Below are 19,791 nucleotides of genomic sequence, written 5' to 3' on the forward strand. Positions count from 1 at the left end.
TTGAAGCATATTTCAAAAGTGTCCAATGAATAAATAAATAGGAAGGTAATGGATGTATATAAATGGCTCAACCTGTGCTCGTTACAATATCCAGAGCCTTATATAACACACTGGTAATGCGCAATAGTAGTTCTGCTATCCAGGCAGTGGAAGCACTTACAAGTGGGGAAGAAGGAAAAAAAGGCAGAAATACTAGACTGTAGACATTTTTACAAAAAAGAAAATACCATTTAAATCCACTGTATTAAGTTGTAAATCATTTTCTCAGATGCTTCCTCTTGAGTAATTCTGTTTGCCAATTACCTGCTATGTGCTAGGTCTGCTGGGAATACAAAAGATGAGTAAAACATTGACTTTACCAGCAAAGCTATCAGGATTGAATAGATTAAAGATCTTGGAAAATAATATAAGAAAGACTTAGAAAAGAAACTCCACTAGAATCTTGCTGCCTGTTTGAGAGATAATATCCTACAACCTTTATATTGCAGCATTTGGTACTTGACTAAATAAGCCAATTAGAAGGGGTATAAAATGGCCTGGCTTTATATGCTAATTCCACACTCATTACTGCAGCATACATCAAGCCACTGCAGGAAACCACATTAAGACTACAATGGCAAACTTCCAGAGAAATTACTTACCGTATTCTTGTAAAAAGTAAATTTTTTCATTCAGTGAAATCGTGTGATATTATGTTATCATTTTAAAACACAGTATTATCTATTGCTATTAACAGTGTATTCTGGAAAAAGAAAATTAACTCTAATACAGCAAGAAAAATGCATTCTTTGTTATTGTAAGTTAACATCAATTTTATAGAGCACCTACCATTCAGGGTCTGACACAATGCTAAACACTTCATATCCATTATCTAATTTATCTTTATAACAACTTCCTGAAGTAGGTATTATTATACCCAGTTTAGCAGATGAGAAAGCAATGCTAAAAAATAGACCAAGGTCATTGTCTCGGCAGAAGAAGGACTTGAATTTTTATTCATTATGCTTATCATCTCTTATTTTGATGCTTAAATCTCAACTTGTTTTGGTGAATTTTATTTTGCATTGTTTAAAATCTATGTCTGTATTAAATGGATGTTATATAACATGTTGAAAATACATAGTATAATGAAATATAAGGTGAGCCTGCAAGCATTCTTCTAACTTAGAATGCAGTTTAAATACGGAGTAGAACTGAGACTGTGAAGGATAGTCTGGGGAAACTTAAAGCAATTTTAGCAGCAAAAGGACAACTCTGTTCTAGTTGGAAGATGACTGGTAACCACTGGTACAGAAGGGATACTTCTGTTATTTTTGCAATATTTATACCAAAAGATATTAAATTCTGTTTATCTTTAGTTCTAAAAAAGAAGAAAAAATTGAACCTAAATTTAAAGTTTAGTAAATAATGTGCCTTTAATAATGCTAAAGGGAAGATAAAATGGCAATGGGAATCATAACAGACCCTCTGGATTGTGTTGTAAGCTACCCAAGATGGTGAAAAAAGATTTAGTGACTCAATAGCAGTTAACAGACAGGCAGGGCTAGCTAGCTATAACAAAAATGCCTTTTAAAATAGAATTGTGTCACAGGCTAAATTTAATGGTATTGTGATCTTTTTCCCTCTCCAGTTGTTTATATTATAACTAAAGAGTAAAATTCACAAACGGGATTTAAATTGTTATTCAAAAGTATTATTCCATAACATATTCGCCAACACAAGAATTTCTTGCTCATACAACTAAAGAAAATTGAAGGAGAAACAATTTTTTAAGTTTAGTGGGTACCAGAGGGTAGCAGGGGAGAGAGGTGGTTGATGAGGGTAAACCAGATCAAATATATGGTGATGGAAGGAGAACTGACTCTGGGTGGTGAACACACAATGTGATATATAGATGATGTAATACAGAATGGTACACTTGAAACCTATGTAACTTTACTAACAATTGTCACTGCAATAAACTTTAATTTAAAAAAACTGAAAAAACTAATACAATAAAATGTCAATTTTAACCCATTGTATTAATTACATCCATACAAAGCAAAAACTAAGAGTTTCAAACATTTTCAGATTTTTTGGGTAGATACCCAAAAGAGGGATTGCTGGGTCATATGGTAATCCTATTTTTAATTTTCTGAGGAATATCCACACTGCCTTCCATAGCAGCTGCACCAGTCTGCATTCCCACCAACAGTGTATGAGGGTTCCTTTTTCTCCACAGCCTCTCCAACACTTGTTACTATTTGTCTTGTTGATGACAGCCATTCTGACTGGGGTGAGGTAGTATCTCATTGTGGTTTTTATTTGCATTTCTCTGATCATTAGTGATGTTGAGAAGTTTTTCATGGCTATTTGCCATTGGTATGTCCTCTTTGGAGAAATGTCTCTTCAGGTCCCCTGCCCATTTTTTAAATTGGATAGTCTGTTTTTCTGTTGTTGAGTTGTATGAGTTCCTTATATATTTTGGATATTAGCCCCTTACTGGAGGCATTGTTTGCAAAAATCTTCTCCCATTCTGTTGGTTGCCTCTTTATTTTGTCGATGGTTTCTTTTGCTGTGCAGAAGCTTTTCAGTTTCATACAGTCCCATTCGTTTATTTTAGCTTTTACTTCCCTTGCCTTTGACTCTTTGAACCCAAGGTCCATAAGTTTAGTACCTATGTTTTCTTCTATGCAGTTTATTGTTTCAGGTCTTACGTTTAGGTCTTTGATCCATTTTGAGTTAATTTTGATACACGGTGACAGATAGCAGTCTAGTTTTATTCTTTTGCATGTGTCTTTCCAATTCTGCCAGCACCATTTATTGAAGGCTCTTTTTTTCTCCATTGTATGTTTTTGGCTCCTTTGTCGAACATTATCTGTCCATATTTATGTGGGTTTATTTCTGGGTTCTCGATTCTATTCCACTGGTCTGTGTGTCTGTTTTTCTGCCAATAGCATACTGTTTTGATTATTGTTGCCCTGTAGTACAAGCTGAAGTCAGGGAGTGTGAAACCTCCACATTCCTTGACTTCAGCTTGTACTACAGGGAAGGCAGTGTGGATATTCCTTTAAAAATTAAAAACAGAATTACCATAGGACCCAGCAATCCCTCTCTGAGGTATCTACCCAAAAAATCTGAAAACATTTATCCGTAAAGATGTATGTGCTCTGATGTTCAATGCAACTTTATTTACAGTGACAAAGACATGGAAACAACCAAAGTGTCTTTTGATAGATGAATGGATAAAGAAGTTGTGGTATATATACACAATGGAATACTATTCTGCGGTAAGAAAAGATGAATTAGTGCCATTTGTGACAACATGGGTGGATCTTGACATTATTATGCTAAGCGAAATAAGTCAGACAGAAAAAGTCGTGAACCACATGATTTTACTGATATGTGGGATATAAAACTGAAAACAACAAAGGAACAAGAAAAACAAATGAAGAAACAAAACTCACAGACACAGACAACAGTTTAGTGGTTATCATAGGGTCAGGGGCGAGGGGGTGTTAGATAAGGGTAAACAGGGTCAAACATATGGTGATGGAAGGAGAACTGACTCTGGGTGGTGAACACACAATGTGATATATAGATGATGTATTACAGAATTGTACACCTTAAATTTATGTAACTTTGCTAATGACTGTCACCCCAATGAACTTTAAAAAAAAAGAAAAAAGAAGTTTAAAATAGCTTCGGAAAGCAACTGCAGTGCAAATAAAGGTCATATGAATTTTGTTCCAACAAGGCCTAGAAAATTCTGCAATCTCTTTATGTTTCAAACTCTGATCGTGGGGAAAAATGCAACAAAAAATTAGCAAAATGAGAAGAAACCACCTCCACTGCTGCAGCAGCCGCAGCCACTACCATCACCACCAGTTCATTCAGCCATTCATTCAACAATTGCTTAGTATCTGCTACATAATTCACATGCCAGCTACTATGCTTAAGGATTTCACTATCTGGGATAGTGTTTCCAATAACATATTTGGCTTTGTCTTTAACATCACTGACATTAAGCATGTGGCCCTTGTGTACCTGATAATGGAAAAGAAGCAATAACACTTTAAAATAATCATCATCTAGGAATGATGAGGTCAGTACCAACTAGTGAGAGACCATCACTCCGAAATGTGTATCTACTTTGATGAGCGAGAAGTGGATATATGACACTTGCAACTCATTTCCAGCTACTGCCTTGAGACATCTTGGTCTGAATTAAAGGTGAAACAAGAGGCTCCAACACTCCTCTCATTTCTCACAAGGAAATAGCTGGAAACCACAATTGGATCTGGGAAAATGTCCATTCTATCTGACTGCTCTCTCAGGTGCAGGAAACAGAGCCAGGTAGGTTTGCAGTGGGTCCCCAGGCAGATGAGAGAACACTCATTAGAGAGTATACTACTTTCCAGGCTCAAGATTAACAAGGGTCTGAACATATCAATGGCTCAACTACAATGTAGGTTACCAGGAAGATTATTTTATTTTACTTCAGGTTCAAATAGCAGGAGTGAAGCAGTTCATTATAGTTGGATGAGCTTCTGGGAAATCCGGGCACTATATATAGAGTTTATGGGCAAATAGGGACCAAACAGCAGAGACCTGGGAGCTGTCTTCACTTACAGTTGAGAAATTCAAAGTTTCCATATGTGGTTTACTGGCGAAAAGAGCTAATCACACTGTGTCAGTTATGGATTTATTGGCTCTCAGCTCCAAATTCACCCTTCAGTGCTTGCTCTGTGATAATGGACAGGAGTCTTCAAGCATTTCTGCTTTACAGTGAGCACAACGTTAAATTTTTGTCAGTAGAGGGCGCTGGAAAGACATTGCAGGGGGAAGGAGGCTTCTCTTTCAGGTTCCCTTGTACTGCGTTTTGCTTTTCCTTGCTCCTGCTGCTTGGTCCATCAGTGATGCATGTGTGTGGGGAATCCAGTGGTGCCCAGGCCATGCAGTCCCTCAGTGATCTCAGCCTAAGCCTGGGCTTAGGGACCACCACCCTGTAGACCCACAACTGCACCCCACTTGCTCTGTGAGCCCCCCCAACAGCATCACTTGCCTGCATACTGGAAGGTTGTTCCCTGCCTGACTGGCAACTGTGGACCTGCTATGGCTTAGGCTACTCAGTGAAGCTGCAACCCCACTGCTCTGTGGTCTCTGACCCTCAGCACGGGGAGGGTGTCCACCTACAAGCTGTCCTTCCTTAGGTGCTTCCTCCCCTCCCAGCCTTAGGGCATACTTTAGAATCTCTTTACATCTATATAGGTACACTTCTATCATAGTTTAATAATTATTTATATTACACTTCCCTTGTTTAAGTTACTGTGTGATTTATGTCTCCAGACGAATTCAATTACCTTGAAGAAATCTTTACATTTATAGTGACTATAACTGTAGTTAAAAAAAATCCATAATGTCTTTAATCACATAAAGAATGATCTCAGATGAAGAAAGCCCTTCAATTTATGTGGCCATACTGTTCTTTACTGATTTTGTGAGTTAATCACCAAAGAATCATGGCATTTATACCTCAGAAACCACAGACGCCACAATCCTGCAACTTATTTGGAGAAGCTAACTTAGTTTGTTTACAGCTAGTAAGTACTTCAGGTTTTAACACTTTCGTGGTTAATTGTCTTATAAATTATTTTAACTGTAAATTAACTTCTCCACAACCAATGTCCTATGCAAGAAAGAAGAAATACAGATAGAGTATGACCGAGTAGAAAACGTTTGTCTTTTCTGGGACAAAAAGAAAGCATGTGTATATACTAAAGGGAATGTGGCCACACATAAAGAATTGAAATAATCTGTTTTTAGTGTGTCTTCACTGTATCTATTCCTCCAATTATTTTTATAATGGGGGTAAGCTGCTAGCATACAGCAAGTGCCATATACAAGACCAAACTGTTGGTTAATGTAAAAGGTGTACTTGAGTTCGGTACAATCTGATTTTTTTTTTCTAGTTAGGCATTTATCATTTATATCCCTCACACAGTGACAACACCCCTCCAACCATCTACTACCCCTCTGACATCACACACAGCCATTACATTTCCACTGTCTCTATTCCTAATGCTCTACTCTGCTCTTGTAACCATATGTATATGGTTACAAGAGCGGATATATATATATATATAAAATTATATATATCTATATAAAAATATAGTTGCCATTCATTATTGTTCAGCTTCAGCTTCAGGTGTACAGTGCAGACAATGTGACTTTAATGATCATGCCTGGCCTGGGGTTTCCACAAGTTTCTCAAAGCGGAACAGTGTTCCAGGCTCACCACCAAGAGCAGCAGGGCTATGACAAGCAAAGTCTGCTAAAGCACAAGGCCTGAAATGGCTTCTCAGAAGAGTTTCTGTCTCCGGATTCAAAGACTGTAGGGAAAAGTGGGAGTGAGGATATAGTAGAGTACAGAACTGAAGAGAACTCTAGATTCCCTACAAATGATTTACTGTGTAAAACAAGGATCTGTGCAGAGCAAAAATAGGTGGGCTCTACATGCCAGGGAAAGTGCAATGAAGGACAAAGCCTAACTGAGAGGGAAATTATCAGATCAAGAAGTGAAATATATTACTATTTCTCATTAGATAATAGTCACTGGTATAATACCTTGATTTATCTGCATTTCCTGTTGTTTTTTATGATTACAATCTGCCATCTGTTCCATTATGTTTAATGGGAAATTCCAAGGAAACCTAACCTGTCCAATCTCCTTTTTCCATTCTCACATTTCATACTAACCGACACCTCTGTCCATTACTACAACCAACCGACCGACCAACAGACCGACCTACCTACTGACCGACTGACCAACCAACCAACCAACCCTCTTCTCTACCCAGCTTTTTGGTCTTCAGAATCTACTACTTTCTAATTTTAAGCATAAATAGCTTTCCGATTTTTAAGACAAGAAAGGTGAAAAGGAAACCTAGCCTAAGAATTGCTCAAGTCACTTCTGATTATTTACCATGTATACCATAAAATTATCCCTTAAAGCCATCAAGATTATAAATAAAATAAACACATAGTTTTATAAGTTTTCATTATAAAAGCAATACAAACTGGAGAAATTGGGACGATATCTGAAACAAAAAAATCAGATATTATCTTACAAAGCAAATGCAGTAAATATTAATATACATATTTCCATTTTCAATTTGTTCTTTTTTTAATTAAAGTTTATTGGGGTGACAATTGTTAGTAAAGTTACATAGATTTCAGGTGTACAATTCTGTATTACATCATCTATAAATCGCACGGAGTGTTCACCACCCAGAGTCAGTTCTCCTTCCATCACCATATATTTGATCCCCTTTACCCTCATCACCCACTTCCCACCCCCATTACCCTCTGGTAACCACTAAACTATTGTCTGTGTCTATGAGTTTTTGTTTCTCATTTGTTTGTCTTGTTATTTTCTTGTTTTTGGTTTATATACCACGTAGCAGTGAAATCATATGGTTTTCTGCTTTTTCTGTCTGACTTATTTCGCTTAGCATTATACTGTCAAGATCCATCCATGTTGTCACAAATGGCCCTATTTAATCTTTTTTACCACTGAATAGTATTCCATTGTGTATATATATATATATATATATGCCACAACTTTATCAATTCTTCTATCAAAGGACATTTTGGTTCTTTCCATGTCTTGGCCACCGTAAATAAAGCTGCAATGAACATTGGAGCACACTTGTCTTTATGGATAAATGTTTTCAGAGTTTTGGGGTAGATACCCAGGATAGGGATTGCTAAGTGATACGGTAATTCTACTTTTAATTTTTTGAGGAGACTCCACACTGCCTTACATAGCGGCTGCACCAGTCTGCATTTCCACCAACAGTGTATGAGTGTTCCTTTTTCTCCAAGCCTCTCCAACACTTGTTACTGTTTGTCTTGTTGATGATACCCATTCTGACTGGGGTGAGGTGATATCTCATTGTGTTTTTTATTTGCATTTCTCTGATGATTAGTGATGTTGATCATTTTTTCATTAGTCCATTTGCCATTTGTATGTCCTCTTTGGAGAAATGTCTCTTCAGGTCCTCTGCCCATTTTTCAATTGGGTTGTTTGTTTTGTTCTTGATTTGAGTAAGTTCATTATATATTTTGGATATTAGCCCTTTATCGGAGGAACTGTTTGCAAAAATCTTTTCCCATTCAGTTGGTTACCTCTTTATTTTGTCGATTGGTTTCTTTTGCTGTGCAGAAGCTTTTAAGTTTGATATAGTCCCATTCATTTATTTTAGCTTTTACTTCCCTTGCCTTTGGAGTTAAATTCATAAAATGCTCTTTGAACCCAGGGTCCGAAAGTTTAGTACCTATGTTTTCTTCTATGCAGTTTATTATTTCAGGTCTTATGCTTAAGTCTTTGATCCATTTTGAATTAATTTAGGTACATGGTGACAGATAGCAGTCCAGTTTCATTCTTTTGCATGTGTCTTTCCAATTATCCCAGCACCACTTATTGAAGACGCTGTATTTCTCCATTGTATGGTTTTCGTTTCTTTGCCAAAGATCATCTGTCCATATTTATGTGGTTTTATTTCTGGTTTCTCAATTCTATTCCATTGGTCTATGTGTCCGTTTTTCTGCCAATACCATGCTGCTTTGATTATTGTTGCCCTGTAGTACAAGCTAAAGTCAGGGAGTGTGATACCTCCAGCTTTGTTCTTTTTTCTTAAGATTGCTTTAGCTATTTGGGCTGTTTTGTGGATCCAAACAAATCTGATGATTTTTTTGTTCTATTTCTTTTAAAAAGGCTATTGGCATTTCGATGAGGATTGCATTAAATCTGTATATTGCTTTGGGTAATATAGCCATTTTAAATATGTTGATTCTTCCAATCAATGAGCATGGAATATCTTTCCATGTCTTTGTGTCTTCTTCAATTTCTTCGAAAAATGTCTTATAGTTTTCAGCATATAGGTCTTTCACATTCTTGGTTAAGTTTATTCCTAGGTATTTTATTCTTTTTGCTGCAATTGCAAAGGGAATCATTTTTTTCATTTCTTTTTCTGAGATTTCATTGTTAGTACATAGGAATGCAATGGACTTTTGTAAATTGATTTTGTAGCCGGCAACTTTACTGTATTTGTTGATTGTTTCTATTAGCTTTTTGGTGGAGTCTTTAGGGTTTTCTATATACAGCACCATGTCATCTGCAAAGGGTGACAATTCAACTTCTTCATTCCCAATTTAGATACCTTTTATATCTTTCTCTTGCCTGATTGCTCTGGTGAGGACTTCCAACATTATATTGAAAAGCAGATTTAATAGGGGACAGCCCTGTCATGTTCCTGAACGTAGAGCAAAGGGCTTCAGTTTTTCACCGTTAATTATGAGATTAGCTGAGGGTTTGTCATACATGGCCTTTATTATGTTAAGGTATTTTCCTTCTATACCTATTTTATTAAGTGATTTAATCATAAATGGATGTTGTATCTTGTCAAATGCTTTTTCTGCATCAATTGATAGAATCATATGATATTTGTCCTTTATTTTGTTTATGTGATGTATCACATTGATGGATTTGCGTATGCTGAATCATCCTTGTGCCCCTGGGATAAACCCCACTTGGTTGTGATGAATAATCTTTTTAATGCATTGTTGCATTCGATTCACTAGAATTTTGTTTAGGATTTTTGCATCTGTATTCATCAGAGATATTGGTCTGTAGTTTTCTTTTTTCTATTGTCCTTACCAGGTTTTGGTATCATGGTAATGTTGGCCTCATAAAATGAGTTCGGGAACACTGTCTCTTCTTCAATTTTTTGGAAGAGCTTGAGCAGGATTGGTATTAATCCTCTTTGAAGGTTTGGTAGAATTCACAAGTGAAGCCATCTGGCCCAGGACTTTTGCTTTTGGGAAGGTTTTGGATGACTGATTCAATTTCGTTACTGGTGATTGGTCTGTTTAGATTTTCCTGTTCTTCATGGTTCAGCCTAGGAAGGCTATATGTTTGTAAGAACTTGTCCATTTCTTCTAGGTTATTGAATTTGGTGGCATATAGTCCTTCATAGTATTCTTGGATGATCCTTTGTATTTCTGTGGCGTCCATGATAACTGCCCCTTTTTCATTTCTGATTTTGTTTGTTAGTGTCTTCTCTCTTTTTGTCTTAGTGAGTCTAGCTAAGGGTTTATCAATTTTGTTAATGTTTTCAAAGAACCAGCTGTTTGTCACCTTAATTTTTTCTATTGTGTTTTTGTTCTCTATTTCGTTTAGTTCTGCTCTGATTGTGGTTATTTCCTTTCTTCTGCTGACCTTGGGTTTCATTTGTTCTTCTTTTTCTAGTTCTTTAAGGTGTGACGTGAGGTTACTTATTTGGAATTTTTCTCGTTTCTTAAGATAGGCCTGTAATGATATAAATTTCCCTCTTAAAACTGCTTTCGCCGCATCCCAAAAATTTTGGTATGATGTATTTTCATTGTCATTTGTTTCTATGTATCTTTTGATCTCCCTTCTAATTTCTTCTCTGACCTGGTCGTTCTTTTAAGAGTATGTTGTTTATTCTCCAAGTGTTTGTGTTTTTTCCTGCTTTCTTTTTGTAATTGACATCCAATTTCAAATCCTTGTGATGAGAGAATATACTTAGTATAATTTCAATTTCCTTAAATTTGCTGAGGTAGTTTTATGTCCCAATATATGGTCTACCCTTGAGAATGTTCCATGTACACTAGAAAAAAATGTATAGTCTGATGCTTTAGGATGAAGTGCTCTATAAATGTCAATTATGTCCATTTCATCTAATGTGTCATTTAGGGATGCTATTTCGTTATTTATTTTCTGCTTGGATAATCTATCCATAGCTGTCAATGATGTATTTAGGTCCCTAGTATAATTGTGTCTTGGTCAATTTCTACCTTTACTTCTGTTAGTAGTTGCTTGATATATTTCGGTGCTCCGTGATTGGGGGCATAAATATTGATGACTGTTATGTCTTCTTGTTGTATAGTCCCCTTTACCATTATGAAATGTCCATCATTGTCTCTTGTTTCCTTTTACAGCCTGAAGTCTGTTTCATCTGATATCAGTAATGCTACACCTGATTTTCTCTGGATACCATTTGCTTGGAGTGTCAATTTCCACCCTTTCACTTTGAGTCTATGCTTGTCCTTGTAGCTGAGATGTGTCTCTTGGAGACAGCATATGGTTGGGTTTAGTTTTTTGATCCAGTCTGCTACTCTGTGCCTTTTGATTGGTGAGTTCAGCCCATTTACACTTAGGATGCTTATTGATATGTGAGGATTTCCTATCATTCTATCTTTAATTTTCTGGTAAGGCTGTGTCTCCATTGTTTCTTCGCCTTTTTGTTGTTGTCTATTATTTCTGTGTGGTGATATTTATGATTTTTCGCTCTGTTTTTTTATGTTATTACAGTATATATTTCAGTTCTGGGTTTTTTTTTGAGTGGTTACCCTTAAGTGTATGTACAAGAAAGTTTGATGTTTAGAGTATTCCATTTTCTTCAGCACGCTTATTTTCTCCATTCCCACATTCCGGTTCAGGCCTTTACTCTTCCCCTTTTTATGTTGCCACAAACTGTCCCTGTTGATGGTGGTCGAATAGCCTCCTTTAGTATTTCTTGTAGTGCAGGTCGTATATTAGAAAATTCCCTCAGCTTCTGTATGTCTGGAAAGGTCTTTATTCTCCCTTCATATCTAAAGGATGTCTTTGCTGGGTATACTATTCTTGGGTCAAAATTTCTCTCTTTCAATAGTTTGAATATTTGGTTCCACTCCCTCCTGGCTTGTAGAGTTTCTGCTGTAAAATCTGATGATAATCTAGTGGGCTTTCCTTTGTAGCTTACCGTCTTCTTTTCCCTGGCTGCCTTGAGGATTCTTTCTTTGCCGTTGATTTTAGACTGCTTGAATACAGTGTGCCTTGGAGAAGGCCTGTTGGGTTTGAGGTAATTTGGTGTTCTATTTGCTTCTTGGATTCAAGGATGCAGTTCTTTCCACAAGTTAGGGAAGTTCTCATTGATTATGTGTTTGAATATACTCTCTGTTCCCTTCTTTATTCCCCTTCTGGTATGCCTATTATTCTTACATTGCTCTTTCTGATGGAATCAGAACGTTCTCGTAGAGTTTTTTTCATTTCTTTTAAGTCTCAAGTCTCTTTCTTCTTCCATCTGTGTAATTTCCAGGTTTCTATCTTCGATGTCACTGACTCTTTCCCCCATCTGGTCAACTCTCCTACCTAAGCTGGCTATTTCAGTCTTCTTTTCTTCTCTTGAGTTCTTAATCTCCAGAAATTCTATTTGGTTCCTTTTTTAAATTTTAATCTCTTTCGTAAAATGTTCATGTTGTTCTTTGATTGTGTTTCTGAGTTCATTAAACTACTTTTCTGTGTTTTCTTGCATCTCGTTGAGTTTTTTAAAAACTGCAATCTTGAATTCTCTTTCATTTATGTCACATATTTCCATGTCTTTAAGGTCATTTTCTGGAGACTTTTCACTTTCTTTCTGAGCTGTCTTGTTGCCTTGGTTATTCATGGCAATGAATGATTTAGTATTTCTCTTCTTAGATATCTACAGGAGTGGGTTCTGCAACAGGTTGATAGGAAGAGTTCTTTCTTTTTTTTTCCAGTACATGTTGGTATAATGTTTTATTTTTTCTCCGATTGCAGTCTTTTTTTTCTGTCTCACAGTGTAATGTTATGTTTTCTCTGCAGTATTCCATTTTTTCACACAATGGGGGGATTCCCTGAAAGGCAGGCTTCTCCTCTGTTAACAGTTACCCTGGGTCACAGGGCGCCACATCCGTGTGGGAATTTGAAAAGCTCTGAGGTTCCAAAGCTCTTCCTGCACCACATTCAGAGCCTGTGTGTTTCAGCAGCTCTGTTTACTCTGGCAGGGATCCACCCAGATAGGTGGGGAGAGGGGTGGGAGGGGGGTTGTGAGAGTTGGCCTAGAGCATTGGTAGTGACCACCACCACCACCGCCGCCAATTCTGCTTCCATAGCTCCCTCTACTTTGCCGGAATTAGTTGGGCTGCGAGTCTGTGTCTGCAGACCACAGTTCTCAGAACTGTAAATATTCTGTTCTTTTATCTGACACTGCTACTGTTCTGCTTCTAGCACTGGGCAGGTGGGGGCGGGTGAGCTCTGGGAGGGTAGGAGGTGGCGGCTAGTCTCAGTACCTAAGGCTTCCGTTCTCTGCGGCAGGGAGGGCTTAAACCACGGTTTTCAGCCTTCTTCCCTCAGTCTTTGTTCCGAGGTCTCTGCCATGAACATTGGGTTCAGCCGTGTTATATGGTGTCCCCTCAGCTCTTTGGGCCATAGACCGAGCCCTAGCAGTCTGAGTTCATCCCTCTCCCGCAGCTGCCCTAGTTTTGGGATGCAGCAAGCTGGGAGCACCGAGCTAGGTCTGTATCCTGCGCCTGTGCGGCTCCGTCTCTGCACTTCTCCCTTCCTTCTTCCCTTACTCGCGCAATTTGCCCACCTTTAGGGGAATTTAGTAGTGAGCCTCTTTGTCTTGTCTGTCTGCTGTGCAGGGAGTCCTTTGTGGAGTTAGAGTTGTTCGATTTGTTGTAAATTCCAGGGGAGATTTCCAGAGGCTCACCTCACGCCGCCATTTTGATGAATTCACTGACCTCAATTTTCAATAGTGATGATTTAGTCTGTGATTATAACGGTATTAATCTGGTTTTTACTTAACATTTTCTTTTAGAATCCTTCCTTTAACATCAGCCTACAAATGTTTCAGGTATACTTATAAGTAAAATTTATCTATAAATTATATATTCACAAATATAATTTCAAATAGTAAATAAGAATAGTAAATATGTCATCCTGTGAATGCACCATTCTGTATGGAAGCATTACCTTATGATTTCCTATTTTCCATTATTACTTATAATGCTGCTATAAGCACTTTCTATAGAAAATGTTACTGTATTTTAGAATTTATTTTTAGACTGGATTCCCAAGGTACTATAGGAATATGGACTCTGGAACCAGGCTGCCTGAATTAAAATCCTGTCTAAAATTCTTTTCAACTGTGTCAGTTCGGGAAAGTCATCTAAACTCTCTGATTCAGTTTCCTCATCTGTAAAGTAGAGATGATAGTAATAATACTTATCTCATAAGGTTGTGATGAGGACTAAAAGAGTAAGTTCATATAGAGCACTTACAATAGTGCCTGAGTCGTATTGTAAATAATACATAAATGTTAGTATTAATAATTTTGAGCCATGAAATTGCCTAAAACTTAAAAAAGTTTTATGAATGTACATGCCTAGCAGTAAGGTATGTCCCATTCTAATTTCATCAGACTCTCACTAGTATTTGGATAGTTTTACTGTGTGTTATTGAGTGTGTATATTTGTGTTTATGAATTGATAGGTGAAATTTTGTATTTCATTACTGTTTTACAGGAAATCCTTGTTTACTGAGGATAACTGCCACTGGAAAGTAATGATAAACTTTGTGATTTAATTTAGGGATGCAGCGCTTGTCCCAAGAGTACAGAGGGTGCCAAAAAATGTATATGCATTTTAAGAAAGGAAAAAAAAATATTAAAATTGTAATACTCATTCCATCACCATATATTTTATCCCTGGAAAGAGAACTGACTCTAGGTGGTGAACAATGTGATATATAGATGATGTATTACAGAATTGTACACCTGAAATCTATGTAACTTTAATAACAATTGTCACCCCAATAAATTTTAATAAAAAAATTGTAATACTCAATACATACTGATAACAAAACATGAATACAAGTCATGTTTGACTTCTGCAATTATAAGAGGTGCTCAAAGTGGTTACCATCAGCATCCAGACACTTCTGATTACGGCAAACTACTCCTTGAGCAACATCCACTTGTATACATATTTTTGGTAACCCCGGTATATAAATCTAATGAAATATGCACTATCTTTTTGATTTATTATGAACAAACTTCATTTAAAAATATTAGTTAACACTCATATATTTTTTTAATCCTCACCATGTGTTATAGACGCAATGTGTTGTCCCTGCCAACTAAAATCATATGCTGAAACCTAGCCCCCAGTGTGCTGATATTTGAAAGTGGAGCCTTTGAGAGGTGATTAGGTCATGTGGGTGGAGCTCTCTTGAAAAGGACTAGAGTCTTTATTAAAATTCCAGGGAGCTCCTTAGCTACTGGAGGGCTCATAGGACCGTCTATGAACCAGGGAATAGGCCCTCACTAGACACCAAACTGCTGCTGCCCTTATCTTGAATTGCCCAGCCTTCAGAACTGGGAGAAATATTCACTGTTTAAACCATCCAGTCTATGATATTTTTGTTATAGCAGTGTGAATGAACTAAGATACCGTCTCATCTGGTTGTGCTATTCACCTCCAGTCCTTTGCTATCATAACTTTCCTAGTCTGGATTTCAACTTTTACTTCATTTATTTGGTAAACTTATTCAAATATATTTTTCAAAACGGTAGTTTAGTGACCTTGCTGATCTAAAAATATCACTTTTGCTTTCAAACATGAATAATTTAGTTAGACATAAACATTTTTGGTCATCACTTTTGTTCCATTTTCTTCTGGCAGTTATAGTTTTAGAATAGACATCTGAATACAATATAATTTTTGTTTCTTGTAAGTCAAAACCTCTCATTTCTCTCTTCCCACTGGTTGAATGAATGTAGAATTGCTTGCCATAGAAACTGTAAAATGTTATCAGAAAACATCTTGAAATTTTTATCTTTCCAATAAATTTTCTGACTTTATTGAGTAGTTCAAATTTCCCAATTTTCACTTCTAAATTATTCGATTATATCTTTAACGGTTTCCTGTTGCTTTTTTCCTCAGAAAATAACAATTAATTAAGGCGAGTTAACCTTAATCTGTCCTCTATAGCCATTATCTTCTCTCATTTTTTGCCTTTTTATTAATTTACTAAAAATCTGTGTGTCATTAAAGTTTATCTTATATCTCACTGTTTCAGTTTTCTGCAATATTCTGTCTACTTTTTACTGTTTCAGCATGGTTTAATTTCTATTTCCATGTTCTTATTTTTACAGACTGTTTTCTTAGTTCAATTTACACTCAGTTTATAGTGGCCTTACCTTCTTTATTGTATGGTATTCTATTTTAATACAAACAATCTTCTTTTGATTCTTATTGAGAATATTAAACAGATGTTATTAATAAACCAACGTCATGGTGATTTTCTTCTAATACATGAGAGGATGCTTTCTCTGCTCCTTCCCATTCTTTGTCTTTCTTTTCCTTAAATAAAGATCTATTGCAGGGAAAGACATACCTCACAACTGTCTTGAGCTAGCTCTGCTTGCCCACGAGTTGAAGAGCACTTTGATGTTGTACTGCCTGTGGAATTCCTAGGATATAGCAGGTTTTTATAAGTGGTAAGTTCTCCTTTCTCTTGACAATTGCCTCCTCTGCCTTCCAGACAAAATGAAGATATAGGGACTGGGTCTGGGCTGAGAGAGGTGATGCTCAGATGATATTCTAGTACATATCTCAAGCTACTGCAATCTCTACTTAGTTGTAGGAGTATACATATTCAAGTATCATAGAAATAAGGAGAACATTCAAATTAACTCACAACTTTATTCTAAACAAGTTATATCAAAACTCAGGCTTTTTATTTTATGGTGCATATGAAAAAGACAAAGGAAATAAAAAATCAAATACATACTGGAAAGAATTATAAACAATCAGACTTAGAAGATATTAATATCCTCATTTTACATATTAATAACAAAGTCTCTTAAAATATTGAATCATTGTATTGTACACCTGAAACTAATGTAATGTTGTATGTCAATTATATCTTAATAAAAAGTAAAAGAAATAAAATTGTGAAAATTTACCTTAAAAAAAAGGACCAAACTCTCAAAATAATTAAATCAGTTGACTAAGGTCACTGAGATAGAAAGTGGTAGAACTAGGATTTTTGCACACACAGTTCTTTAGACTCAAAGTGATTTCTTCTACAATACAAGAAATCTGGAAGGATACTTTCTGAAATGTTATTTTAAAGAAAAATATTCCAGTATCATATACCAAGTGGTATAGTACACTGTTTTATTTTTAAAGAATAATTCTTATGATGAGAAAAGTAACACAAAAGTACACAACCTTCTAGTGAAGGCTGGGCTATCTTTGCATACAAGGGCCAGGATGGGAAGTGGAATGAGAACATGAATATATAAGTGCTTTCTGGGCTGAACTGACTGGTTAATGCCATCCATTGTCTTGATCATCATTAGAGAGGATCTCTAAATTCTCACTATTTGAAATGCAAAATTGCCAAAGTAAATATACTGCATTCATTTCTAAACTTCTTCAATGTTATTTATGCCCTCATTCATTTCTTACAGAGGTGAAGAAGTTATTAAGGCAGATGAACATCAACCAAGAAACGGATTTACAAACAAAAAAAGTCAAATGTTCATTAACAAGAAAGAAGATGCCTTTCTACAAAGTATAATGCACTCAATACTCCATTTCTAGTAATAAAGTATCTGCAAAGTCATTAATTGATTCAACAAATATTGCCAAATTAAAATTTGGAAGGTTGTTTTGTGAGTGTAGAATAGGAGCCAAGGTGGTTTGATTATTTTATGAGATATTTCATCCAAATGATGATGGAGGTAAATTACCCATTACGCAATCAAATATTTTCCTTTGATCTCATCACAGATGAAGAGTGAAAAATTCTAATTTAAATTCTCTTTACTCTAGATTCTTTATTTTCTTACGTTCCAACCTTGTTACAGCTTACAATCTTAAAATACTGTGTCAGCTTTTTCCTAATAAGATACAACAGAATAGTTATAACTAATATAATCTGCAATGTTTTCACTCTTTTGTACTTTTCCTATGAAATATACAGGGCTCACATTTTTATAGGCTGTAGCTTTTTATTTAATTACTATTTAAACAAAGATATGTTTCCTAATGAAGATGAAAATAAATCCAATTATACTTACCACATGAAGAATTTTATTCTCTGTTTCATATACAGTACAATCCTGAAAAAAAGAAACAAAAAACCATAGATATTAGTTTTGTTTTGTTTTTTAAAAATCAAGCGTCCCTTTTTAAAGTACCTTCTTAGGAATTGTACTGCAATTTAAAAAAATTTTGACAATTAAACAGCAAAAGCAGCAATAACAATGGGGGAAGAAATCTGGAATGCTAAACACCTAACTATTCGTAGTAGTTAGCTCTGATAGTCAGTTACAGGAATATTCTTATTTTTGCTTTAATGCATTTTATAATTTTACTAATTTTAAACACATAATAAAGCACAATATACATTAAACATACGTAGAAACTAATATTGGAAAATTATTCTAACCATTTTCTTTCTCATTAAATTTATTGAGGTGACACTGGTTAATAAGATTCTATAATGTTGTAAAGATTTTGTAGGGTATCCGATGGGCACATGTCCCGTTTGGGAGACCACCTCAGGTTTGCTATAGATGCCTGATCACGGCACTGTACACCGGAAGCTAAACAATAATGAATGCCAACTATAATATTATTGTCGTGCGGGGCGTCCGGGGGGGGGGGTGTAAGGTGGGGTCTCTTCTCCCGCTCCCCACATAAGAACGCAGGACATGGTGAGGCCAAAAAGGAACACCCACGGAGCCATAGATAGAGGAGTCAAACCAGTATATTCTCGCTGGCGGCTGGGCTGGAGACACAGGAAGCAGGATCTACATAATCTGCAACCCGCCGTCCTAACAGCAGTCCGAGCTTGCCAGCCACCATCTTCTGGCCAGCCCTCATTTTTTTTGCTAGCGTAGCCACAGCCGTTATATTACTGGCCAATGGCTTATGGGTTACAGCTGACGGCCAACTAGCCACAGCTGCTGGCCATCTGATCACAGTTGATGGCCATTTACTACCCGAGCCAGCACCTTTCTATGTGAGGCCGAGAGCCTGGAAACTGCTTTTTGGGGCTTTGTCCCCACAATTATATATATAATGTGACGGCTCTGTGCGATGTGGGAGGGATAGTGGATGGGGGGATAGGGGGACGGGGGTCCACAGTGTGTGACGGATATAAATGATGAACGTCTAAGTAGTACCTTGTCTTGTGCACCTGAAACTAATAAAATAAAAAAAGATTCTATAGGTTTCAAGTATACAATTCTAGAATATATTATCTGTATATAGCATTGTGTGTTCATCACCCAAAGTCAAGTCTCCTTCCATCACCATATATTTGACCCCCTTTACTCTTTTCTACTTCCCTTTCACCCTTCCCTCTGGTAATCAACCATACTGTTGTCTGTGTGTATGAGTTTTCTGTTTGTCTCATTTGTTCATTTGTTGTTTTCTGTTTTTTTAAGTTTTATTAAGTTTATTGGGGTGACATTGGTTAGTAAAATTATATAGGTTTCAAGTGTTGCTTTCTGTTTTATAGCCCACATATGAGTGAAATCATAGGGTTTTTCACTTTTTCTGTCTAACTTATTTCACTTAGCATGCTAACCATATTCTATCTAAACTCTTACGTGTGATAAATGTATTTTTGTTGAAATATTTCCAACATTTCAAATACTAATTCATTATAGACTGCAAGATTAAGAAAAACACTGATATTTATTTCCATAGTCATATCGAAATCTCAAATATACTTTTATATTTTCAACTATTGCAAGCTATTAAGCATACTTTATATCATGCATTTAAAATTGATACACGGCACTACTAAATACCAAGTTTATAGTTCTTGCTTAAATGTGAGTCCCTGAAATTATAAAAAAAATATTTTAAGCAATTACCATTGTGTTTTATCTGCAACTGCTAGACTTACAATAAGAAGTA

At 36.2% G+C, this 19,791-nt stretch overlaps 1 protein-coding gene across 6 annotated transcripts in view; it reads right to left on the reverse strand.

Moving 5' to 3' along the window:
* The window catches only part of CNKSR2 (connector enhancer of kinase suppressor of Ras 2), a 294,974-nt gene that overhangs the window by 166,628 nt on the left and 108,555 nt on the right, over positions 1-19,791 (reverse strand). For all 6 annotated transcript variants that reach the window (XM_081043819.1, XM_081043822.1, XM_081043821.1 and 3 more), the window contains exon 5: positions 17,940-17,981. In XM_081043819.1, coding sequence (XP_080899945.1) covers positions 17,940-17,981 — 42 coding nt within the window. The remainder of the gene's footprint in view (positions 1-17,939; positions 17,982-19,791) is intronic.

Source organism: Rhinolophus hipposideros, assembly GCF_964194185.1.
Source record: "Rhinolophus hipposideros genome assembly, chromosome: X".
Taxonomy (NCBI): domain Eukaryota; kingdom Metazoa; phylum Chordata; class Mammalia; order Chiroptera; family Rhinolophidae; genus Rhinolophus; species Rhinolophus hipposideros.